Source organism: Carassius carassius, chromosome 3 (genome assembly GCF_963082965.1).
Source record: "Carassius carassius chromosome 3, fCarCar2.1, whole genome shotgun sequence".
Taxonomy (NCBI): domain Eukaryota; kingdom Metazoa; phylum Chordata; class Actinopteri; order Cypriniformes; family Cyprinidae; genus Carassius; species Carassius carassius.
The window spans coordinates 34,214,134-34,241,748 of NC_081757.1; the positions used below are offsets into that span (position 1 = coordinate 34,214,134).

A 27,615-nucleotide genomic window follows, 5' to 3' on the forward strand; every position below is an offset into this window, starting at 1 on the left:
AGCTAAAATATTTGTATATAATTATAATTAAGCAAATGTAAGCTAAATAAATATATATATAGGATTATTTATGCAAGTGCCCTAAACCTTAGATGGTCTGAATTTGTTTATAATGTTTCATTAATTAAACACATATGCATCCCTGACCACCAATAAAGATGGTTTGAGTGATCAGATTACAATACATCTCAAACTTTCTATTTAGAATGGATGTATTTAGCATTTTATGCATTTAGCACTGTCTATTTGTGTTCAGATCTTGACACATTGTTAATACCAAGCTTAAATGGGATTATAGGGATCTGAAACTATACACTTTTTCTTTCAGGAAATTACACTTAAATTGCCTTGTGTGACTTGTATATTCATTCATGTATTCATGTACTTGTGTGTGTAAGAAATGACTGTCTGTAGACCTTGGTGTGACCCTACAGCACAACCGTTGTGTTTAACAGGTGTGTTACCGTGTGGTGATGCAGTTGTGTGGTCTGTGGGAGATGCCTGTCATGGCCGTGCGTGTCTTAATGGAGATGAAAAAGGCTGGTGTTGTACCAAATGCTATTACTTACGGATACTACAACAAGGTGATGAACACTCCCTTACACAATAACATACACAAAAGCACTGCACAACACAGCAATGCAATTCAGACCTGTGAAGACCACTGTTCCTTTACATATTTATATTGCAAAGCAGCATGGTCTTATTTGTGACCCTGGAGCACAAAACCAGTCAAAAGTAGCACAGGTATATTTGTAGCAATAGCCAACAATATATTGTGTGGGTCAAAATTATTGATTTTTATTTTTTGCCAAAAAATAATTAGGAAATGAAGACTATGTTCCATGAAGATATTTTGCAAATTTCCTATAGTAAATATATCAAAAAAAATTTTTTTGCAACCTCGTATTCCAGATTTTCAAATAGTTGAAATCTGACAGACAGATAGAGTGATAGTCCCTCAGTGAAACTGAAGTCTTTTACTCAAACCCACTAGTGCCACCAATAGCTCAGAGCTGCACTCACGTTTATGCTAAGAACTTTTAAACTGTAAAGTTTATTTAGTTCAAGTTTATTAGTCAGACCATAATCAAATAAGGCACAAGCAAATATGGCAAAGAGCATGCCAGAATGAACATGCATCTCAGCAACGGTTTAGTGTATACAGACCAAAATGGTGGTCTATGTTAAGACAACAATGATCTTCCAAGTTTTCACACCCTGGCTCTTAATGCATCGTTTTTCCTTCTGGAGCATCATTGAGTGCTTGAAACTTCTATAGTAGTTGCATATGAGTCCCTCAGTTGTCCTCAGTGTGAAAATATGCATCTCAAAACCATAGTCATTGTTGGAAAGGGTTCAAATACACAAAAAAGCTAAAGAATTTGTGGGACCTGAAGGATTTTTCTGAAGAACAGCAGGCAGTTGAACTGTTCAGACAAACAAAGGACTCAGGAAAAACGATCACAAAAAAATAAAAAAAAGCTGATCATTCAGGTAACAACACAGTATTAATAATTTTTTGAACAGGTCATTTCTATAAATTATACTATTATTTTATCTTGTGGACTATATGTAAATGTATTTTATGTGAAATCTATTATTCAGGTCAGCATTAAATAAACAATAGCATGCTTTTTTTGTATGATCCATCTTATTTTGGTAAAATAATTAACATTTTGTAGATTCTGCTATGGGGAACTTTTGACCTTAACTGTGTGTCATTATCACCTCACACTGACCACAACACATTACAGCCAAGCTGCCAACTATTAGTCAAATGTGATAAACCATTAAGTCATATTACTAGTGGTTGTGTTTATGATTTTCAGCCATTTCAACTTAAATTGTATAAATTACTAGATACTGCAGTTGGTCTGGTGCTCCCTGCCATACTTAGCTTCTACTTTTGCCACTGTTGTTCTTGGACACTTAATTGCCTCTTGCATTTGGTATTGATGTTAACGACATGACCCAGGCCAGGCAATCTATTAAAATCAGTCTCATGACAATAGGCTAAAGAAATCAATAGCTTTTAGCATTTTTTGAAAAGGCATGGTGTCAATGACACATACAGACTTTTGTGATAATACAAAATACCAAGTTCAAAATGACAGACACCCAAAAAGGGAGACATTATTTTGGATCATTAAAAAAAATGCACCATTCAATTCAAATGCTGCACTTAATCTAAGGAGTCTCATGATTTTTGATCATTGAGACCAAAGTCCACTATTCAGAAGTCATAAGCATATCCACAGGTCATGCTTGTCATTATACATATTAAGTTTGGTATGAATACTCCAAAGTCTTGCGGATAGATTGCCGCTTATCAATTTTGACATGATCCTTGTCAAATTAATTCATACGTGTTTTGAGAGCAATTCAAATTCCATAACTTTGTTATTATTGTTAATTGACCTGTAGACCACAAACTTCAATGATGTATTTAAAACAAAGCTCTTTACTGACAGATGAGATTATTCCACTCAAGAGTTTAGCAGTCACTATTGTCTTCTGCTTTACACATAGTTTGAATTTGTTCATAACTGATATTTGTTCATAAGATTTACACATTTATTGAACTGAACAGAACCGCAGCACTGTACTTACATGTATAATGATGCTATTGTCTTCCTATGCTTTCGTCTTTCTATTGTATTTATATGTTTGCATCACAGTGCGTTTCAATTACAGATTTGCACAAAACTTTGGCGATATTTTATAAATGTCGATTAAAAAGTATTGCAAAAATGACAGTGTTTCCATTAACAAATGTTATGCGACTAAAATGTAACATTTTGCCTCTCGTGATAAGTCATGGAAACTGATTTAGGTTATATTGATTCAAAGGAGGCATATGCATGTATCTTTAGAGAAACAGCACAGAGAGCCCCTTATAGGCTACTGGAGAGCGGTTTCTTTGAGGTTATAGTATATTGAAGATGATCAAATTACTTTTTACATACAACATGTGACCTGTAAATACAAAAAGCAGTTTCCACTGCAGTTTTGCGATTAATTCCTTTTTCGCATTGCCTGAAAAACTATCTCATGTGAGCATAAAGTTTTTGCAATATATGGCCATTTTTACGAAATTGTCGCATTTCCATTACTGTTCGCAATTTCAATTTGCGCAATTTGAAGGGTAATGAAAATACAACTACTGATTCTGTTACTTTCATGTTTAATACTGTGAAGCTGCTTTGAAACAATCTCATTGTTACCAAGCACTATTAAAATAATAATGACCTGACATATCCATTGAATTACAAATTCAGGACCATTACAAATGTCAGTGTGTTATCATTATGAAAAATATTGTCATGGTTACTGCTGACCTGTAAATGGCTGTGCTTTGTCCAGGCTGTACTTGAAAGTCCTTGGCCAAGTCGTAACCGTAGCGGACTCTTCATGTGGACCAAAATGCGGAACCTGGTGCGAGGAGTGGTGCAGTTTAAGCAGGCTTTGCGTAGAACAGCACTTAAAGGAGGACCTTCTCTGATAACCACAGGTTTGAGTTGCTTCCTTCCTATGCTCATGCATTTGAAATGTTTTATACATATTGGTCCTTAGATACAGGATGCAGTTTGGTGGTTGACTGCTTTTGATTGGACACTTTATCCCCGCTTCTGGTCAGACGGGAATGCATTTACATTAAATTATGCATTACAAATGGGAATGGGAAGTAAAAAAGTGGAATGGTAAGTAACTAGACTGATATTACTTTATAATTTTAGGTCTAATGTTCATAAATGGCATGCCAACACTTTTACTAGCTACTGCAATGCACTTTCACTGCAACTACTCTTTCATGAGACCAAAGCAGATTTTAATTTGGTCAATCACAGTCTGGGTATGTGTACAGTATCTTGATGTGGTCCCCGTGCCGGGGCTTGGTTCAACTCTGTAAAATAGGTATATTTGTTTTGGAGACCTGATTTGTGCAAAAGGTTATTGTCATGCTTAAATAGAAAAGTATCATCGCCAAGCATTTATATATATAAAAAAACAAGTAATTGTATGATGTAGTTTCATGAAAATTGAAAATGTCATGCAATTGAAAAAATTGCTATGGAAAAACAAATAGTTTGCCTACATTGAACATACAGGCTAAAATTCACAAAACTGCACTACAATTAACATTTAATTGAGCAACAGGCCAGTAGGTGTTTTGGCAGACCTGAGCACCTGTAGCCTGGCAAATGCTGGCTTGGAGCACATTATAACCTCCAGCAAGTGGTTTAAATTTACATTAATTATTTAGAAAATGCAACTTTCAAATTAAAAATGTAAAACAGGTATTAAAAATGTAGGACCAGTTTTATTTAGACATGTGTGATAGCAAATATTCAATAACATAAACAAGTACTGATATTTAGTTTGATCTTCAGTTCTTACCATTATGAAATTAATTTGTGAAAATGTTTGTGTTTTTCTGTAGAGCTTTCAGCGGGTCCAGCAGCAGGTGCTGATGGAGACAGACTGAGTCGTGGCAGTATAGACAGCTCAAATGAGCCTATTGTAGAGGAACACATGCTTTTCCCTCACAGCCTTATAGCTGAGGACGCGATTGACAGTCACTATAGTACAGGTACTGTAGATGTGACATTAAATATAATTTTATTTAAGTTTCTGTTATATATTGTTTACTGAACATGTTTTGTATTTATGATTTCATAAGCTGGTCAGTCTGATCAGGGTTATGGATCTAAGAACGAGCTGGCCCAGGACCTTACTGATGAACCTATAACCTCTCCACCTCTCTTCACCAACCACACTAGCAGTAGCAAAGCAACCAAGATCCAAAGTGGTACTGTATTGGATTGTTGTACTTATTGTAGCTTTAAAATGCAGATGAAATGCATAGATGTTAATACAAATTTGCAATAACTAAATAATACAACAATTGTCCCACATGTTATAGACTTGATACTTCAAAAATGTCTTTGCCACAGTACTACTTCAATGCCATTTCACTCAAATTACAAATTGCATTGTTTTGTGGGTGATATTTTATTCTTGTTGAGGTTCTATGATAATTAAATCACTGAAACAGAATGAAACCAATAATATAATCTTTAAACATCTTCAGACACATACATTAATGTTTTATTTTTTTTTACAGCCCTGTATTGTCTATTATACACTGTTATCAAAATAATTTATTTAGGATAGTTTCATCTTTTTGTATCTTTAAAGGGGATGATGTTGCTAGTTCTGTAGACAGTGTTGTAGCTGTGACGGAGCCCTCCAGCCCTGCTGAGATAGCACCTTCTGTAGCCAGCATTGTTAAACTGTCTACTGAGATCCCGGTCCACATTGACAGCACTGCAGACAGTGGAGAAACTGGTCAGTCAGTCACTGAAAATTTACTCTGATTAACAAAAAGACTAAGTACAAATTATTTTCCCTACATTTTATTTTCACAGAACAGAAACCTTAACTTACTTAGAACTTTAACATTGTTATTTTGTTGTTGTTTTGTTTAGTTTTGTTTCCTTTTAGACATGCAAAATCTAATATTTATTTAGAGCTTTATAAAGTAAGTAACATTGTTTTTGTTGTCTTAAATGTCTCCAGCAGGTGTATGTACAGCTAAGCTCTTCATTCCCCGTAAGAAGAGTGAAGATCTGGCCCTGCCTGTGGAAGATGACTCTGTAATCACAGTTTCACAACTTTTACAGGCTGGACAGCAACAGAGGATAAAAGCCTTTGTGGAGCGCAGCTGCAGTTTCAGCGCAGAGAGCAAAGCTGGCATGCTACAAAAGAAGGGCAGTCTGGAGCTCAGTGCTGATCACATGGGTGCAGATGCAAAAATCCTTGCATCTGCATTCTCCGGCAGTCTGACGCCTCCTCCATTTACAACCATCACTCCCTTTAAAGAGTGTAAGATGGAGTCTACAACGAGTTCGGCCCTCCAGCAGGAACATGAAGATAAGCAGAAGGAACACAAATCTTTCAGTTCTGCGGAAGAGAAAGTGGGTAAAATTAGAGAGCAGAAAGATTCAGTAGACACACCCCAAGGGAGCGAAGTTGTTAGCCGAAGCATAAGCAGTGGTTCTTCCTCCTCTAAAACTGTGGAAAGGGAGGATGTTGAGGTGGGGGCAGATCCTCTTTCACTCTTTGCATCAGAAACTGAGGATGCAACCTCCATTCAGAGCCAGGAGTCCACACGGCCCTTTCCACCTATGGTGTCAAGAAATCTTGCAGATGAGATTGAGATGTACATGAGCCTCCAGAGCCCCTTGAATAGTAAATCTTCCAGCATGGAGTTGCAGCAGGGATCAAACCACACATCAGTTAACTGTCCAGACTCTCCTGAAATAAAGCAGTCTTTGGAAAGAAGATCGAGCCTTCCGATCGGTCCAGTCAAACCTGCTAGTTTAATAGAGACTCCGAAGCGTAGCCCCGCTGTCACACGCTCTAAGACATTTGCAGTCAAATCCCCCAAGACACCAGGCTCTGCAGGTCAAAGGTCATCATCGCTGACTGCGCTTGTAAAGTCATCACAGAGCAGTTCACTGGGATCCGTCATCAACTCCATATCAGGCATCAAGATGGACTCTCTGCTGTTAGGGCCTAAAGTAGATATGCTCAAGTCAGGCATGAAGCAAGCAGCCAATGTGGCCAGCAAAATGTGGGATGCAGTGGCCTCAGCCTACTCCTACTCGGATGATGAGGTGAGAGACTGTAAGAAATAAAGTTATTAGGAAATCCAGATAGGTTTTCTTGACCATCTTCATGATGGGAGATCATGATGCACACAAACCAAATTCTGAGTCAACAAACAGATTTAGTAACAATCTTCCACTTTACTAATATTCTTGTTAAACCCTTGATGGTGATTATGTTAAAAATATGTTCCAAGTGTGTGCATTGTTATGAATGAAAGCTGGGGATATAACGTAGTATAAAATACGCCAATACCTACCTAAAGTTTGTTGAGAGCATTAGCTTTTAAAGGGTGAATGAATTTCCATTTATTTATTTATTTTTAACTTTAAAGTGTTTCATGAGGAACACTTACAATGCAGGATTTTCCATTAAAATTTTAAAAATAAAAGGAAATTTATACCCTGATTTAATCTTCATGTGTCCTAGCATCCTCTTGCCCCTGAGTGTCCCTATAGACCTCAATTTGGTTTAAGAAACTAAAAAATATCCACTAGTTCATCTCATGAAGTATCATCAGTACCAAAACTCCCCATGTGTGTTTAGTACCGAAGCTAATCTCTTAAGCTTTCCAGTTTTTCCTCATGGTAAATCTTTGGACAATGTTTAGTCTGGACTTTATTTTGAATGTCTGTGATTCAGGAGGAAAGCTCACAGCTCCAAGACAGTTTCCCTGCTAGGCTAGAAGAGCAGTTGTTGTCTGCAGAAGGAGCAACAGAGAACACTTTACCCAGAGGCCTGATGCCCAGCCTGGCCTCAAACGGGCTCACACACAGCAACACCAGCCTGGGAAGCAGCAGTGAAAGCAGCGATACCAGCCGAGCACAGCTGTCAACACGTAAGACTCATTCATGCATGTCATGTTGAATATCCACTCCAAAACACATGTATCAGCATGAAGCCAACAAAGATTTGTTTCATCAGTCATTTTGTTTCTAATTTGAAGATAATGTGTTGTTAGTGCAAGGTTAATAGTCTGTAAACCATGTTCTTTTGTTTGAAAATGTTTTTATTTAATTTTGGCATTCTTTACAGCTTTGACTCCAGGCCGCTCAAAGAGAGGTGCAGACTCAGAGAGGTCTGAACATAGTTCCTCTCATCATGCCAGCACCTCTAGCATTTACCAGAATTGTGCTTTAGAGGTTAGAGCATTGCCCTCTACTGATGCTTAAATACAGTATCACTTTAAGTAGATTTAAGTAGTAAAGTAGAACTTCATGTTTCTTTTTGGCAGGTTCTAATGTCCAGCTGTTCTCAATGTCGGTCTTGTGAAGCTCTGGTGTATGACGAGGAGATCATGGCTGGCTGGACAGCTGATGACTCCAATCTCAACTGCACTTGTCCTTTCTGTCAAATCACTTTTCTCCCTCTACTCCATGTTGAGTTCCGCGACCTGCGCTCTACACCGGGGTGAGTTACTAAACCACTTTTACTTGCTTTTATTGTGTTGAAGAAAAATATTTTAAAAAATTCATTTTTTTATATTTATAAATATTATACTATACATATATTATAATAACACATTATCCATGCAACTAGGAAATTAAACTCAACTGTGTTTGTTCAGTGTTTTGCACCACAAAAACAAATGCTGTTTTGATTAATAGAGAGTAATAATTACAATAAACTCCTGCTGTGTATTTTTGGTTTACAGCTTCTACTTAAAGACAAGCACATCAGGAGACAGTATCAACAGCTCCAGCACACATCCAGCCACCTCCGGCTCTTCTGAAGTGAAAGAGGGTTGTTCTAGTGACCCTCCAGGCCTCATGAACTTCCCAGAATCTCCTGAAGACAGCAAGGGTCCTGTTGAGATGCCTGTCATTCAAACTGGAACCCCAAAGATGTATGTGAGCATATTCTTGAAATGTAACAAAACAACTTTTATGTGGTCTATGCATAGGGTTGCCACGCTTCCCTTAAAATATGGAATCGTCCCATATTTAAATGTAAAATTATGCGTCCATAATCAAATCAAACGCGATTTGTCCCGTATTTTACAAAGGCCAAAAAGCTGAATCAACAAATAATTATTTTGCACCGTTTGTAATGCTAATAGCAATAATAATTAAATAAATTTCATAAGAAGTTAAAGAAGCTTATCTTAGCGCCTTTGTTTCCATAGCGATGGAGTCGATTATAACTGGTGCCATTAAAGCCCTATCACATGTGCACCATATGCGCTAAACCTGCACAGTTTAAAACATCAAGGAGCTCACGTCTGCCCTTTGAACACAAGACTCTCCAGATGTACAGCTGAATGGGAAAGTTATCAGTGGGTCTGTCCAGTAACTAATGATGAACATGCAGTTTGCAGAGAAGTATTTGCTCACGGACTTAAAGCGATATTTCTCCCAAAAATGAAAATTAAGTCATAATTTACAATCCCAAAAGTTGTTCTAAACCAGTTATAATGTCTTTGTTCTGTTGAACATAAAAGAAAATACTTTAAAGAATGTGGGTATTTTGGCTCGCTGAAGGTGGCAACCCTATGTATGCGTAAATACAGAAGTCTTGATTTTTGAGATCTGTATGTAAGTGATATAATATTTATTATTATTATATTACTTAAATATTTTTAAATTAGTAGATCAAATGCGAATGTTTTGGGCAAAACTTATGTTTGTGTCATGAATCTCAGATCACATTATGATTTCTGACTTTGCACTATAGCCTTGTACCAGAGCCAGCACATTCGGACCCCCTGGGTCTAATGGAGAGACGCAACACTTTAACTCGGAGCAACAGCGTGGGAGGCCCGCTGCAGAGTTTGGACTCATCCCACAGACCCAATCATGGCATTTCCACTATCAGCCTGCCCAACAGCCTACAAGAGGTGGCGGTGAGTGAGAAATGTCCCGTTTTAATATTCTGTGAGCTTTATGAATTATACTTATTGCTCACTATTGATTCATTCTGTATTTTGATGTTCCAGGACACCCTGAGTCAAAAGCGGCCAAACCCAAAACCAGTTTCTGTGCCGTATCTTGGTCCACTGGTCCTTCGCAAAGAGTTGGAATCACTGTTAGAGAATGAGGGGGATCAGGTATTCAAGCTTGACTTTACTACAACCTTTCAATAGATATAGGTGATATTCATCAAATACTTCCCTGTTGCCCTTTCCTGTTTTGAGTCTCAGGCAAATAACCCTGTGAATCCTTTAATTGTGTTGGTCTCTAGTTGTGTTAAGTATGTATCATTAAGATGTGCAGAAGGCAAACAACTATTGCCTTGTATGGTGGTTTTGGCTTTATGTATGTATGGCCTCGAATTCATCCATATTCATTATCTCTCAGGTAATCTATACTCATAAGTTTCTCAGTCAGCACCCCATCATCTTCTGGAATCTGGTGTGGTATTTTCGCCGTTTAGACCTGCCAAGTGTTCTGCCTGGACTCATTCTCACATCTGAACACTGCAACAATGGAGTGCAGGTACTTGACATTTATTCACACTGTTGATGCTCTTACTAACAAGTTCAGAATGAGACTTTTAAATGTTTTTGACTTCTTTTTGAAAATATGCCTCATATTTGTGTGCCTTAAATTGTATTTTAGCAAGGTACTTGTTTGCTAAATGCTGGTTGAACTGAACTGGAATGATGATGATCCCCTCTCTGTTTTTCTCCTGTAGCTCCCACAGACATCTCTGTCTCAGGACAGTAAGCTGGTGTATGTGCAGCTGCTGTGGGACAATGTCAACTTACACCAGGAGCCCACAGAGCCCCTCTATCAGCTTTGGAGGACTTTCTGTGAGTACAGCAGGAGCACTTTGAAATTATTTTTATGTATTTCTTTATTCAGTATTGCAATGTTTTAAGAAACAATAAATGAGAATGTGCACATCTTTATAAACTTAATAAATAATGTAGAGAAACCTCATGAATGGATTGCCAGTAGACTACTTCATGTCACTGAATGTGAGTATCATTGTCATGCAGTGCAAAAAAAGGGCACTCTAGCCCCCACTGACCACCAGGAGACTCGGACTCTGCTGAACAGCATTGTACGGAGCATTCAGACGAACGATGTTTACGGCCCCATCAACATGCTCCTTAGAGAGATCAAGAAACGCCCAGAAGTTAAACGCCAGAGGTTGGACATGCAACATTTTGTATATATATATATATATATATATATATATATATATATATATATATATATATATATATATAACTAGTTTAGGCATAAAGCTCTAGATAATTTACAAGCAATCACATTGTTTACTATATGGCACATGCAAATTTGCCTCTGTTGCATCTGTAACCACAGAGCTTGCTTGCTTTCCTAACCAAAAAGCCTGATTTAGTGTTTGCTATAAGCTGGTTCAGCAGCATGAGTTTCTCTGAAAATCTTAAGATAAGTGAACAATGAGAAAACTTATCTTACAAAACTTGGTAAGATAAATAACTTGTTTATCCTAAAAGTGTGGCTTTAGAATTTGCATTTATAGATTTATTATATGTTTTAGAGACACTGATGTCCATTAAATTGCAAGAGCTCACATCACAGCAAGGAAGAAAATCACATCTGGAAATGTTATTTGATAGCCAGCTGCTTGTGTTTGTATTGTATTTGTATTCTTTCCTTAATTTTAGTTCCATCTTTTCTGTTAAATCATAAAAAGTGCTCAGGGATTTCTTATCTAATGGACACATTGTCTTTTTGTCTGCAGGGCTTCGTAGTACGGGAAAAGTTGTGTTAATTAGAATGGAATAACTTTGTCATATTCATTAACATGCTAAAAAAAAAATTTAATTATCGGATAATTGAGGTTGTAGCAGTGGCATTCATTTTGTAATATTGCTCTCTTCTCTTCATGTCCAGGAGTATCTACAGGGAAATGTTGTTTCTGTCACTTGTTGCCTTAGGAAGGGAGAATATTGATATTGGTAAGTGAATGCTATTTTCCAATTTTACATATAAGGGCTTTCAATTCCTGTTGTTACATTAGTAATTAAATGCCTGTAGGGTGAATATCACCAAACAGGTCAAGAGCATAAAAAAAAAAAAAAAAAAAAAAAAACTACGTAACATGAAGTGTATGTTTAGGACCATTAGGTTTGTTCTCATTGGGATGTCATTAGTTTTTATGACATTGCCAAAATGTCATTCTCATTATTGTAATAAAGAAAGAAAAAGAAAATGAAAAATAATTTTTAGAAAATACATTTAAATACAAGTAATGCTTCTGGTCAATCCAATTTAATGTTTTTGATTTTGGGGTGAAACAGGACCCAAAGATTTCCTTGTGAGATTTACTTTTTAACTGTCTCTGCTTTGTTTTTCGTCCACAGAGGCCTTTAATCGTGAATACCGGCTTGCATACAATGAGCTCAGCACAGAACAGCTGAAAGTCCTATCCCCCATTGACAGACCACCCAGCAACAGCATGCAGTGGTGCCTCAAGTGCTTCGGAGCCCTGTTCATCTGATCTCAGTGACAGTAAAAATCAGGGAGAGAATTGTCAAGTCATTTAATTAATTTGCACCGTCACCTGAAATGGTACTTTTTATCATCCACCGAAATAAAAACGACCTGGCTTCTTTGTTCTGAAATTCCTGAGAATGTTATGGCACCAACCATACAGCAGGTAGACACTGTATTTTACTGGTGGTTTTCAGATGTTGAACGCTGCCTCTTGTGTGTGAGCCCGTTTCAAACTGCAGTGGAAGTAAATGAAAGAAAAAAATCTATTCACTGTAAGATGTCTTTCTACACTTGCTTTCACTCTGGCTCTCTTTCACTCTTTCAGTTGACCTGTGGAAGGATTTTGTGGATATGGAGAGTTTGTTCTGGAGAGGTGTCAGTGACAATGGTCTTATTTGATGTGCACTTTTAGAAATGGTTGCTTTATCATTCTCCATTGTTGCCATGTATTTTTATATATATATTTTTCTATATTGGGATATTTGCTTTTCTCAACATGAGTGATCTTTGGCTAGATATTTGTGGAGTCTTAAATACAGAGCCCTTTAAGGTTAATGTGGGCTTTGAGTGTCACAGTGCAAGGTGAGAGGTTTGTGTGTGTGCGAGAGTGTGTTATGAGCATGTTCATTAGATAGACCACACCTTAAAGTGATTACTGTGAGAGAGGACAATCAGATGAATTTCAGAACATTCCAGAAACCATCTCTAATGTCTTAAACAGGCTAGAATCAATACAAGTGATGGTATAGTGATAAACTGTTATGTCTTAAAAATTGATTACTTTTATCCTAAATGTAGGATTTTGATGTATTGTGGGAAATATTGTGACATACATCCGGAATGGAGGAGATGATTTATGAAGTGAAATAACTCATTAATGCATTTATAGTGTTTTATATATATATATATATATATATATATATATATATACACTTACAAAATAATTTGTAATCTCATTATATGTATGCAGAAACAACTCTTTAACACAGAAAGGAAATCGTCCATAGAACCTCAAACAGGAAATCTTTTTAAAACTTGCTTTTTAATCTACTAGATGACTTTAGTTATAGCAAACTAGTGTCCATTCATTTTATTAAAATCTTTTTCCGGTCCCATTGTACATGCGAATCCAAAGGATGTAAAAACCTTTCAGTTACTGCCGTTAGCGAATGAATCATTGAAGAAATCAAAATAGTTCTTGTGCCTTGTAATCAAGTGAAGGTAGGACTTGTGGATTTGTAAAATATGCGATTAATTTACTACTAATAAATTAACATGATAGAGTGAAATTGGTCTGATTTTATTTATCATTTCCATTTATATTCTTTTTATTTAATTGAATTTGTGTATTTTTGACAGCATAAAAGAAACATTTCTTCATTTCTAGAACAAATCAAAATGAAGTATATTTGAAATTGTTGTATCATTATCAAGAACATTTTATTGTATGTGATGCGTAACTCTTTTCAGCTTCATCACTGTTCTCTAAAATGATAAAACCTACAGATTACTAAACAACAGAGCACACAAATCAATGGTTTAACCCATAATGTACTTTAAATATATATCTATATACAGCAGAAGTGTTTTTTTTTTTGCTTTTTTTTTTTTTTTTATTATTATTCCTGAGAACAATACAAATACATTTTGGTATATCATGATAATATAGGAGTTGTTTTTAGTAGGTAAATATACTAGTCTTGGATGGTTGCATTGCATGGTCACATTAAAGAGGAAATGCTCTGATGCACCAAACAGATTTATAATCACCTGGAACTGTATAATTTTATTTAATCTGTTCATCTGAAGACAAAACATTTTTCATTTGCTTCATGCTGAGAGGATCTGACCCATAAACAGCAACCTCATTCCGCATTAAGTTTTATTTTATATACAGGCTAAAACATGGCCTTGGTGTGAATGAAAATGCTTTGATACAGTCATACCAGTGTGCTTAGATCATTCAGTGCTGCAAAATAAAATTCAATTCAAATCTGCGATCGCTGGCTGGCGCCGAGCCGGAGACAAACGCGTTTGTACAGCGCTGCATTATAATCAATCACACACGTTTCTGTTGAGCTCATGAATACAATGGGCAACCAGAGGTATTCAGATGTGTCATCACTGAAACACAGTATTTTCTTCACTTGCTCGCTGACTGAATTATCTTCCATCAGAAACCACAAAGTGCAGCTGTGATGAATGCAAGTGAGATTTTCATTTCACAGTGTAAACCGCTTCAGTGATTATAATGGAAGTTTTTTGAAAGTGCCCGAACTCTGGCTAGACTGAATGAAAATGTTCTTTGATAATGTAAATGTTCTTTGCTCTCTGTAAAATTAAAGTGTTATAATTAACTCAATATAAATCAGTTGTATTAAAACTATTTTATGGTGTGGCTTAGGCCTGGGGTGGCCCTATTGGATTATCCTACCCCGTGACAAGCAAAACGTGGAGACAGGTATTAAACACATATCTTTTATTTAAGTACTGTAGCATAAAATCAATAAAATAGAAACAGAATCTCTCAGAAAGGCTTACACAATCATTAGTCATTAAAAATGTCATGGAACTGTGGCCTAAATTACAGGGGAGACTCTCCAAATGGGGCTCTTGATCTACATAACACACTCACATACCAAAATAAAGACCCCAGTGCATAATGAAGAAACAGCACCACCATCTAAAGGGGAAGTAATCAACCCTGGTCAATAAAGGCAAGCAGCTCCTAAAGAAAACAACTCAAGCACGCACAGACACACACAGATTAATACAAATTGTCCTAGATCACAACCTACACAATTCTTAAACAATACACATTAACTCAAAATATCGAATCACAGCTAAAGAAACTAAAGATGGCTAAATCAACAATACAAGATTCCACAAAATCTAAAAGATGCTCAAATTGAGACACGAAAAAATAAAAACTAAATCAGGCAGAGTAACAACAAAAGTAATCCAACCAATTAAAAAAAAGAACAGTGTTGGGGGGTAATGCATTCCATTAATGCAAATTAAATAATCAGATATATAAAAATATAATATATTTACTTTTTCAAAAAAGTAATGCCAGATACTTTTTCCCATTTATTGACTGACAAGTATCCTGTCCCCATAATAGGAGAATTTGGAAGCACAGAGGCGTTGTGTGTACTGTGTGAACATAATGTAGTTCTAGACTAAATGTGCATTAATTCATCAAAAAAAAAAAAGTTTATCAAAATGAATTAAATCAGAGAACTGCAAATTCAGAATATGATGCAAACCTGTAATAATATGTTAACAGAAATGTATCTGATCCCATTTTATTAACCAGTTTCTTTGCTGCTGACCTTTGATGATCCAGTTCAACCATACTAATAAGCAAAAATGACTTTAGATAAACTTACAATTGTGCCTGTTTTTTCTTCTTCCTCTGAAGAGTGTTGAACCCTCTTCTGTAGTGTACAGACGTGAATTTACTTTTCCTTCATCCTGAGATTTATTCAGCTCTTATAATTCATCTGGCTTTTACATTTGCTATAAATACAACTTATTATATTAAAAACAATCAAGCCTGCTCATATTTAAAAACTAACCAAAAGTAATGCAAAAGTAATGTAACGCATTACTTCCCATAAAAAAGTAACTAAGTAATGTAATTAATTACTTTTTTAGTAAATAACTCAATATTGTAATGTATTTCTTTTAAAAAAGAAACTTTTCCCAACACTGAAAGTGAATATAAGCTAAAACTCAATACAAACTCACATACAATACAAAAAGAACAAACTGAATCAGTACAAAAAGGTTGACAAAACTACAACCAAAATAAAAATGCATACACAGAAAACAAACTATTTTGAAAGATGAATAGAAAAATCACAAAAGAAAACTACAACACAAAATAAAGACTCTAAACTTTCTGAAACAAAACCTGTACACAACTAAGATATAGGGATATTATCCACCCAAACAATCGCTGGAGAAGGAAAGATTCACATTCAATAGCTGAACAGAGCAGCTGTGGCAAAACCCCAAACAATGAAGCGGCTGTACAGTCAGCCAAAAGTTGCTAGACAGCACAACAGCTTAAAACAGCAAATTTTGCAAAACACACAATTTGCTGCTTAAGCTGTTGTGGTGTTCATTCACATTATTTCTACATTATTGTGTAGAGTGATCAGATGCATTATAATTGATAAAAGCTTAATTGGCCAAAAAATTTAATTTACACAAAATTTTCTCAAAGGAGAGGTTGGACTGCAGTGAAGAAGTCCTCAGGACGTCCCAGAGTGTCATGCACCAGGACTCTCTCCTCCTGAGGAGTCAGTTACAGAATCGTGTCACCAGTTGTGCAGAGCTTGCTCAATAATGGCAGCAGGTTGGTGTGAGAGCATCTGCATGCACAGTGAGGCCAAGAATTTTGGACAATGGCCTTGTGTCAAGAAGGGCAGCAAAGAAGCAACTTTTCTCCAAGAAAAACATCAAGGACAGACTGAAATTTTCCAGGAAGCACAAGGATCGGACAGCAGAAGACTGGTGCAAAGGTATTTTCTCTGATGAAGCTCCATTCCGAATGTTTGGGACATCTGGAAAATTGATTGTTCGGAGAAGAAAATCTGAACACTACCATATATATATATATATATATATATATATACACACACAAGACCTCTAACACTAGTTTGCGCTATTCTTTTTCTATTCTCTCTGTTTTCTTTTTATTTATTATATTATTTAAAAGCTCTTGCTACGTGTACTGTGTTTTAGCTAACTGAGACTTGTTATAGCACTTGTATATCATTGCTCTTTTTGTTGTTTTTGATTGCTTCCATTGTCCTCATTTGTAAGTCACTTTGGATAAAAGCATCTGCTAAATGACGTAATGTAATGTAATGTACCATGAGTCCTGTGTAGTGCCAGCAGTGAAGCATCCTGAGACCATCCATGTGTGGTGTTGCTTTTCTACCAAGGTAGTGGACTTCCAATGATTCATGAGCAATTTGGTGATGATCCATGCATTTTCTAGCATGATGGAGCACAATGTCACAAAGCATGAGTGATAAAGAAATTATTTGAAGATAATTTCATGAAAATTCTGGATCCATGGCCAGGCAACTCTCCGGATCTCAATCCCATAGAGAACCTGTGGTCAGTCCTCAAGGTGAGTGGACAAGCAGAAGCCCACAAATTGTGATTAAGCAAGACTGGATCAACATCAGTTAGGATTTGGCGCATCAGGCATACAGGTGCATCTCAGTAAATTAGAATGTCATGGAAAAGTTAATTTTATTTCAGTAAGTCAAGTCAAGTCTGCTTTATTGTCAATTCTTCCACATGTACAGTACATACATACAGAAAATTGAAACTGCATTACTCTCAGACACTAACAGTAGAACATTAAATACAGATAATAAAATATAAAGGACAACTATACAAATATATAGGTAATGTAAAAAGAAAGATATGCAGCACAAGGCACATGGCAGATAGACTGCAAACCAGTGAAGTAAACTGCAGATATAATGACTGTAGTCTAAAAAAGAGCTTATTTAGTCTGGTTAAAGTGTCAATGCTGAATAAGGTACTGAGCAGACCACTGCTGTACAGTCTGGTGCAGGTCCCAGAGTGTTTGTGGGAGCTCGGGGTTCTGAGGTTCAGAGTTGAATGCTGGATTGTGTTTTGTGAGGGATTCTAAATTGACAGATATTTGATTTAAACTCAAGACCAAGTGTATGGATGAATATTGTACAGAGTGAATGCTAAAAATGCCACCCAAAAAGAATGAGGAAATCGAAGACCTAAAGATATCCCTTGATTTTTAGGGAGCTTACTGAACCAGATATGAACTCTGTTGAGCAACAGGTGACTGCTTTCTTCCACAGTAGATGCATATCAATATCCAACACAGACATTAAGTCATGCCATCCTTTAACCCGGAAAATAAAAATGACAAACCTGTTACAATAATTCGTTTTAACAACAGGAAAAACAAAAATGTTCTGGGGTACTCAGGGGTACAGATGTTTATATAAATGAGCATTTAACAAAAAAGGAATGCAGACATTGCAAGAAGGGCTCTCCTGCTAAAGAAGCAGAAGAAAATCCAGTCATCCTGGACAACAAACTGTAAGGTTTACATAAAGCTTAATGGGGCACTGGAGGAGGCCAGAGTGCTGACTGTAATATATAGAGGAGCTGGATAAGTACCAGTGATTTAGGAACATGCTAAATTCTAAGCTAAAGAACATGTATATATCAATGTATGTGATAGACATGAAATAAAATATATATGGACACTATAGAAGAGCTTGACTGTTCAAACTTGATATCTGCTGGAAATGAGAGTGACCATGAATGTGAAGGTTGGAACTTTAAAACATTTACATTTACTGATCATAATTTACATAATCCTGAACAAGATATTGACCCTGAAAATAATTTTCTTAACAATATAAATAACAACTGTTGTTATTACTCTGAAGATCAATTTGAATATGAACTTAAAATGTGTGCATGGAATGTCAGAAGCTTATATGCAAATTTTCACAATATTAAAGAATACTTAAGTCATCTAAACCAACCATTTCAGATATATTTGAGACCTTACTTAGTAATGAGAAGGGAGTGGATTGTGAATTGAATGGATATGAACTAAATTACGTTAATAGAGAGAATAAAAAAGGAGGTCTTATATTGATGATGAAATGGAAATTATAACGAAATAAATTATTCTGGAAAAAAAAGAAAAATGTAATTATAAGTTGTATATAGAGCTCCTGGTTCCAATATTGAAATATTTAAGAAAAGTGTGGAAGGTTATTTGATAAGAAATATCATAAAGATGTGTTTATATGTAAGGATTTTAATTTTAACCTTTTAAATCCCAACAACCAAAAACTGATTGATTACTTTATTGATTTTATGTTTAGTATGAGATTTTGTCCACTGATGACTAAACCAAGCAGAATAACATCTCACTGTGCAACTTTAATATTATTTAATTATTTTTATTATTTAATGATATATGTGACCATTTACCAGTTTTTATAATGTGTGCTTGTGATCATGTGAAGCTAAAATATACTAATGTAATTAGTTACAGGGGAATTTGAACAATGGAATCAATAATCAAATAAAGAAGTGAATTATTTAAACATAACTAGGAAATATTGTATGAGGAAACTGATAATGATGAAACATTCCTGATGATATTTAAAACTTTGTATGATGAACAATGTCCTTTGAAACATTTTTTATAAAGAAAGAATAAATCTATTGAGAAACCATGGATGACCAAAGTGATTACAAAATGCTTGTAAAAAAAAAAAAGATTATTATAATAAAATATTAAACGATAATAAAAAATATATAAAGGGAATATGGAATGTGTTAAATAATAATGGATCAAGGACCATTGAATATCTTCAGTATTTTAAAGATAATGAGGGGGCTGTAAGCAACATGAATGATGTGATTAATGGGTTTAATAACTTTTACGTAAGTGTCGGACAAAGACTAGCAGAGGGAATTGAAAAGCAACAGACAGTTATAGGTGAGGAGAAGGCTGTGGTTTTTTTCAGACAATAATCCAAATAATATGTATTTGAAACCAACTGACGAAAATGAGATTATTGAAATTGTTAGCAAATGTTAGAATAAAAAGTCCACAGACTGGAACGACATTGATATGGCTTTAATCAAGGAAATTATTGGAGCAATTGTTAAACCGTTAACTTTTGTACTTTTGTACTTTTACAAATATTTGTAATTTGTCTTTTAAAACAGGTGTATTTCCAAGTAAAATGAAAACTGTCAAAGTCATTATACAAAGCTGGAGAAAGAAATCAATTTACTAATTATAGGCCATTGTCTCTACTCTCTCATTTATCAAAAATATTGGAAAAATTTATTAATGGACTGGAAAATTATATGGAAAAGCATGAATTGTTAGTTGATAGTGTAGATTTAGGTCAAACAGATCCATATCCATGGCAATGGAGTTAATTGACAATATAACTAGTAGTATAGATAATAAGAAATATGCAGTGGGAGTATGTATAGTTTTAAAAAAGCTTTTGATACAATTGATAACCATTTATTAATCAATAAATTTGAAAAGTATGGTATCAGAGGGGTTGTACTTGATTGGATGAAAAGTTACATAACAGACTTAAATTCGTACAAATGTGGTCCAATTTTATTTATATTGTATATAAATGACATATGTATGGTAACAATCTCTTAAAATTTGTGATTTTAGATGATGATAATAATATTTTCTGTGCTGGGGAAAATTTGCAGCAGCTTTTGAAGGTGGTCACAGCAGAAATGAATAAGATAAAAATGTGGTTTGACTTTAATGAATGATTGATACATTTAGATAAAACTAAATTCATGCTGTTTGGAAACTAAAACTGATACACAAGAAAAAGTAATGATTAATAGTGTTAAAATAGAAAGAGTATATGATAATACATTTCTAGGGGTGATTCTTGATTACAAAATCTGTTGGAAACCCCACATTAAACATCTGAGGGCAAAAGTAGCAAAGAGTATTGGAGTAATTGCGAAAACAAGGCATGTGTTGAATGAAAAAGCACTTTATATTCTGAATAGTTCACTTCCATTGCCATATTTAAATTATTGTGTTGAAGTATGGGGCAACACCTACAAAACCACCCTACAAACACTAAGTACAAAACAAAAAAGAGCAATTAGGATAGTAAATAATGTAGGATATTACGAGCATAATAATTTATTGTTTTTAAAATCGCATACTTTAAAGTTTTATGACCTGGCAGAATTTAAAACTGCACAAATAGTTTATAAAGCAAAAAATAAAGAGCTGCCTAGAAATATGCAACAATTATCCACAGATAGACAGGGTGTTATAATTTTTGAGGGGCTTGCAAAATGCACGGACAAAACTCAAAAGTAAGTATATTTCGATTTGTGGGGTGATATCATGTAATAGATTAAACGGATATATCAAAGAAAGTGTTAATATGTTTCAATTTAAAAGAAGGTATACAATATTTATTTTTGATAAATACAGAAGTGGGGGACGAGAGTGAGCTTTTCAACATTGTTATTAATGCTGCTTGATTTTGTTTCTGTTTGTCTTCTTTATGTTAATAGATAGATAAAGTAGGATGTAATTTGAAGTAGTATTTCTGTATTATTCAAAATGTATGTGTTATGGCTGATTGTTATTTGGTATTGGTAATTACCGAAGGTAGGATTTAATAAGCTTAGGGCTTCTACATACCCTTTTTTTTCTAACAGGTTGAATATATTGCATCATTGGTCGAGCGGTTGGACTGGAAGGGGTTGCAAATTGGAAGGGGTCCAGGGAGGGGGGAGGAAAGACTTAATGTGGTGCATGACTAGCCGTTCAAAGCACTTCAAGCACTTCACCCTTCCGGCCACACTTGTATCTGTTTGTGAACTGGTTTGGCGACTTTTATGAGCGGTCTGTATGCAGGCATTAGCATTAGTGATGTGGTCTGAGGCACCGAGGTGGGGGAGGGGAAGTGCTTTGTAAGCTCCATTCTGGGTGGTGTAAACATAATCCAAAATGTTTTTACCTCTTGTTGGAAATGTAATGTGTTTGGCGTATTTTTGGGAACACACTCTTTAAGTCTGCATGATTGAAATCCCCAGGTATGATGAGAAAAGCACCAGGGTGGGCTGTCTGCTGCTCACTGATGTGCTGGTACAGTTCATTTAGTGCATTGTTCCTGTTGTTGTTGTTGGAGCTGGGAGGAATGTAAACAGCAACGAGCAGAATGGCTGAATATTCCCTCGGTAGATACAACTCAAATTGAGAAACTTGTGTATTAAATAAATTCAATGCAAACAGACTGAAGTAGTTTAAGTCTTTGGTTCTTTTAATTGTAATGATTTTGGCGCACATTTAACAAAAACCCACCAAGCTAATCTCAATAAATTAGAATATGCTGACATGCCAATCAACTAATCAACTCAAAACACCTGCAAAGGTTTCCTGAGCCTTCAAAATGCTCTCTCAGTTTGGTTCACTAGGCTACACAATCATGGAGAAGACTGCTAATCTGACAGTTGTACAGGAGACAATCAATGACACCCTCCACAAGGAGGTTAAGCCACAAAAATTAATTGTCAAAGAAGCTGGCTGATCACAAGTCAAGTCGCTTTAAACAAAACCGATTGTGTCAAAGCAACTGAACAACATTAATTACGAAAACAGTGTGTCAATAATGCAAAATGACAGTTAAAGGCAGTTCATCATTGAATTTAGTGATGCCATCATCCAGCTCAGTTAAATAGTATCAGTGTAATCATTTGCAATCAAGTCAACCATATCGCTGTAAATGAAGTAGAGCCCGACCGATATATCGGCCGATATAAGCTAATTGCATTTAAATCGGCATCGGCATTTATAACGGCCGATGAAACATGAGAAACAGAGTCTCATGCTTCACTCATGTTATGAGTGTTGCATAGTGTGCCCACCAGAGGGAGCTCTGCAGGTCCAGAGTTAACAACAGCGCCAGAAGTCCACTACAGAAGAAAGCGATCAACTGTTTTGACGGTGAGTCTGTCGTTCGTCATGTGAAATGATTGTAGATTTAGTTCATACCCTGTATATAAAAACTGTGTGGTAGTTCTAGCTAACGGTCCTATCATTATTACTTCTAAATATTCTGTAACATCACTTACAGCCGCTAATGCATTGCTATATTAGATTAGCCACAAAGCTAATACCATGTTTATCAGTGGAAGAGCGCGAACGTTAATAGGAGGTCAAACTATAACGTTAGCGTTTAACTTATTCTTATTCTATTGCGGTGTGTTTCTCACATAATGACCGCGTAATTGGGCCTTTCACACAGTACGCGGTATGCACTGCGCTTGCCGCTGGGCTCAGCGTTGCCCTTCAGATACAACGCGATTTGCGCTGCGCTATGGCATAGGCGGAGTTTTAAAAACGTTTAGCGGGAGCTCTTTCATAGTCTGTTCCTCCTCCTTTCGGTCAGCAGCAAACATGTATCTGTCCCGTTGTAAGAAGCGAGCGATAGCGCTAGTCCTGCTGATGAGAATTAAGAGAGAAGCAAGGAAGAAGAGGCTACCCTCAGGTCCAGAGAACAATTTGGTGAAATCAGGCTGGTTATGTTACTCTAACGCTAATAGCTTCCTTTTTAGCAGGCCCCTTAAATGCTTGCAATTAACTTGTTTGAAGGTGGTTCTTCTCAAAATTGACAGCGGTGTGTTCATGACACTAACGTTAACCATTCAACTTCGAATTGATTCCGTAATCTTCCGGTAATAGTAGGCAAGACGATGTTTTGATTCAGACTGCACAAAGAGAAGAGGAGAAGATATACGGGTCTGTTGTGAATGTGTCTGTGAGAGCAAATATAGTGTAGTTACAGTAACTACAGTAGGTGCGTCAGAAATGATTAAACCAGAGGGGACATGTAAATAAATGTGAGCTGAACAAGCGCTTTTTTTTTTTTTACACATTGTTTCAAAGCAGCTTTACAGACATAACAGGAAAATGTTGAAATAATATTGTTAAATATAAGTAGGTAATACCTATTGCTTGACAAATAAAAAATATATATATATTTCTCATTTTTGCCTATGTAGGAGATCCCAGTTTATTATTATTATAATTCTAATGATGACATGAGTAATGATACATGGTGATATTATTAATACACATGCTTATTCTTTCTCCGTCTCTCTTTCTGCCTACAGATGGCTGAAAAAGGTGAATGCTGTAGCAGCAAAGTGTGGGACTACTTCTGCAAATACTTTAACTTTAGTATTATAATTTATTTACAGTAAACACACAGACTGTTAAAACCAGCTTCAACTGGAAGAAAGTAAAAGTGTTAAATGTTTAAAACCAGAGTGATTTTTGATCATTAAAAAATATATACTTTTGATGTGCAATTGTTAAGTCATTGAGACTGTAATCTAAGGCTTTTTTTTAACATAGTCCATTCTGGAAAATGGTTTATACAGCCCACATACATAGAACAGGCAGATATTTTGCTATTGAATGTTGTGTAAATGCAGTTTATAGGAAATGGGTCTAATATCCAGATTATTTTTAAAATCAAAATACCGGCTTATAAATCGGCTCTTTTCGAGTTAATACCGGCATCAGCCCCCAAAAATCCATATCGGTCGGGCTCTAAAATGAAGTGTCCCCAACTAAGCAAGCCAGAGGCGACAGCTGCAAGGAACCAAAATTCCATCGGTGACAGAATGGAGAAAAAACCTTGGGAGAAACCAGGCTCAGTTGGTGGGGGGGCTAGTTCTCCTCTGACCAGACGAAACTAGCAGTTCAATTCCAGGCTGCAGCAAAGTCAGACTGTGCAGAAGAATCATATGTTTCCTGTGGTCTTGTCCCGGTGGTCGTCTGAGACAAGGCCCCTGTAAAGACGATCTGTATCTGGGGCTCATCTAGTTGTCCTGGTCTCCGCTGTCTTTCATGGCTGTAAAGGTCATCCAGTACGTATAGGTGCTGATCCACCATCTGGTCTCTATACGTACTGGATCCGGGTGACTGCAGTGACCATCTGATCTGGATACAGACAAGAACTGGTGGTTACGGTGACCTCGGAATAAGAGAGAAACAGACTAATATTAGTGTAGATGCCATTATTCTAATGATGTAGTTAGTACACTGGGTGTTATGGGAAGTGTTCCCAGTTCCGGTTTACTTAAATTATGCAGCCTAAAAATTCTTTAACGGATTTGGATATTAGAGGCGTATTAGTGTGTTATGTGTAAGCCAGGTTAAAGAGATAGGTCTTTAATTTCAATTTAAACTGCAAGAGTTAGGTAGGTTATTCCAGAGTATTGGCGCTAATTCCAGAGTATTGGCGCTAAATAGGAAAAGGATCTGCCACCCACAGTTGATTTTGATATTCTAGGTATTATCAAATTGCCAGAGTTTTGAAAAACGCAGTGGACATGGAGGACTATAATGTAACAAAGGCTTATTCAAGTCAAGTCAAGTCACCTTTATTTATATAGCGCTTTAAACAAAATACATTGCGTCAAAGCAACTGAACAACATTCATTAGGAAAACAGTGTGTCAATAATGCAAAAGGACAGTTAAAGGCAGTTCATCATTGAATTCAGTGATGTCATCTCCGGTCAGTTTTAATAGTGTCTGTGCATTTATTTGCAATCAAGTCAACGATATCGCTGTAGATGAAGTGATCCCAACTAAGCAAGCCAGAGGCGACAGTGGCAAGGAACCGAAACTCCATCGGTGACAGAATGGAGAAAAAAACCTTGGGAGAAACCAGGCTCAGTTGGGGGGCCAGTTCTCCTCTGACCAGAAGAAACCAGTACCGGACTATAAGTCACACTTTTTTTCATAGTTTGGCTGGTCCTGCGACTTATAGTCAGGTGCGACTTATTTATCAAAATTCATTTGACATGAACCAAGAGAAATTAACTAAGACAAATGAACCAAGAGAAAACATTACCGTCTACAGCCGCGAGAGGGGGCTCTATGCTGCTTAGTGCTCCTATAGTCTACACTGAAAACATAGAGCGCCCTCTCGCGGCTATAGACGGTAATGTTTTCTCTTGGTTCTTGGTTCTAAATAAATGCGACTTATAGTCCAGTGCGACTTGTATATGTTTTTTCCCTCATCATGACGTATTTTTGGACTGATGCGACTTATACTCAGGTGCGACTTATAGTCTGAAAAATACAGTAGTTCAATTCCAGGCTGCAGCAAAGTCAGATTGAGCAGAAGAATCATCTGTTTCCTCTAGTTGTCCTGGTCCCCACTGTCTTTTAGGGATGTAGAGGTCCTTTCTAAGTGCTGATCCACCATCTGGTCTGGATACGTACTGGATCCGGGTGACTGCAGTGACCCTCTGATCTGGATACAGACTGGATCTGGTAGCTACGGTGACCTCAGAATAAGAGAGAAACAGACTAATATTAGCGTAGATGCCATTCTTCTAATGATGTAGCAAGTACATCGGATGGTATGGGAAGTGTTCCCGGTTCTGGTTTACCTAATTAATGCAGGCTAAAAATTCCTTTAACGGATTTGGATAATAAAAGCATAATAGTATGTTATTTGTAAGCCTGGTTAAAGAGATGAGTCTTTAATCTAGATTTAAACTGCAAGAGTGTGTCTGCCTCCCGAACAATGTTAGGTAGGTTATTCCAGAGTTTAGGCGCCAAATAGGAAAAGGATCTGCCGCCCGCAGTTGATTTTCAATCAATTCAATTTCAATTGATTATCAAATTGCCTGAGTTTTGAGAACGTAGTGGATGTAGAGGATTATAATGTAAAAGGAGCTCATTCAAATACTGAGGTACTAAACCATTCAGGGCTTTATAAATAATAAGAAATATTTTGAAATCTATACGATGTTTGATAGGGAGCCAGTGCAGTGTTGACAGGACCGGGCTAATATGGTCACACTTCCGGGTTCTAGTAAGAACTCTTACTGCTGCATTTTGGACTAGCTGTAGTTTGTTTACTAAGCGTGCAGAATAACCACCCAATAAAGCATTACAATAATCTAACCTTGAGGTCATAAATGCATGGATTAACATTTCTGCATTTGACATTGGCTACGTTCACACTGCAGGGCTTAATGCTCAATTCCGATTTTTTAAAAAAATTAAATTTTTTTGTAAGGCCGTTCACATTTCCAATTAAATGCGACCTTTTGTGATCTCCTGTGTGAACGTGAAATGACCCAGAAGTGATCCGCATGCGCAGAAGAGTACTCAACGGCCAACGACGTCACTCGTTGTTTGCAGAAGTAGCTAAACATGGATGTCAACAACAGTGTAGTCAACAGCGGAGCTCGTTTAGCAATATTAAAGTTATGTAAGCAGCATCGTCCACCATGGTTGTTGTTTATCTTCTCATTCCCGCCTACTTCAACGCAGAATTATGACGTTTGTAGCGTATCAATGACGTACGGGTCGGATACATGTGACCTGGCCGTTCAGACGGAGGTCGCATTTCAAAAGATCGGATACGTATCGGATTTAGGACCACATACCCAAGTGGCCTGGGTCGCATTTGAAAAGATTGGATCTGTGTCGTTCAGACTGTCATGAAAAGATCAGATACAGGTCGCATAGGGGCAAAAAAATCGGAATTGGGTCGTTTCAGCCTGCAGTACGTAGCCATTGAGAGCATAGGCCATAATTTAGATATATTTTTGAGATGCTAGAAATGTGGTATCATTTGCTGCTTTTCCACTGTCGGGCCAGTGTGAGCCAGTGCTTTAAACGGGCCAGGTGGGACTGATTGCCACAGACCTTTAGCACCGAGGCCAAACAAGTGCTGCGTTTCCACCGCCGGGCCAGAAGCTCCACTGCGCTGAAAAATGCAGTTGCAATTTTTTTAAAAATACAAATGCTAGAAACATGGCTTTCTAAGGAAAGATTGCTATCAAATAGTAGTCACAGTAGGTTCCTAACTGATGATGAAGAATTGACAGATATCTGCCAAGAGTAATGTAAAGCATGAAGAG

The 27,615-nt window shown here is 36.6% G+C and overlaps 1 protein-coding gene across 2 annotated transcripts in view; it reads left to right on the top strand.

The window, feature by feature from the left end:
• Nucleotides 1-14,102, top strand: part of dennd4c (DENN/MADD domain containing 4C) — an 83,191-nt gene extending 69,089 nt beyond the window's left edge. The window contains exons 18-34 of one of the 2 annotated variants that reach the window (XM_059536301.1): nt 456-584; nt 3,367-3,514; nt 4,445-4,594; nt 4,685-4,813; nt 5,203-5,352; nt 5,584-6,683; nt 7,318-7,513; nt 7,711-7,817; nt 7,910-8,085; nt 8,330-8,521; nt 9,349-9,517; nt 9,611-9,721; nt 9,972-10,109; nt 10,309-10,426; nt 10,616-10,769; nt 11,502-11,566; nt 11,972-14,102. In XM_059536301.1, the coding sequence (XP_059392284.1) occupies nt 456-584; nt 3,367-3,514; nt 4,445-4,594; nt 4,685-4,813; nt 5,203-5,352; nt 5,584-6,683; nt 7,318-7,513; nt 7,711-7,817; nt 7,910-8,085; nt 8,330-8,521; nt 9,349-9,517; nt 9,611-9,721; nt 9,972-10,109; nt 10,309-10,426; nt 10,616-10,769; nt 11,502-11,566; nt 11,972-12,108 (3,369 nt within the window). In that variant the 3' untranslated portion in view covers nt 12,109-14,102. The remainder of the gene's footprint in view (nt 1-455; nt 585-3,366; nt 3,515-4,444; nt 4,595-4,684; nt 4,814-5,202; nt 5,353-5,583; nt 6,684-7,317; nt 7,514-7,710; nt 7,818-7,909; nt 8,086-8,329; nt 8,522-9,348; nt 9,518-9,610; nt 9,722-9,971; nt 10,110-10,308; nt 10,427-10,615; nt 10,770-11,501; nt 11,567-11,971) is intronic. The other variant, XM_059536308.1, reaches the window with a different exon arrangement.
• Nucleotides 14,103-27,615: the final 13,513 nt, after the last annotated feature.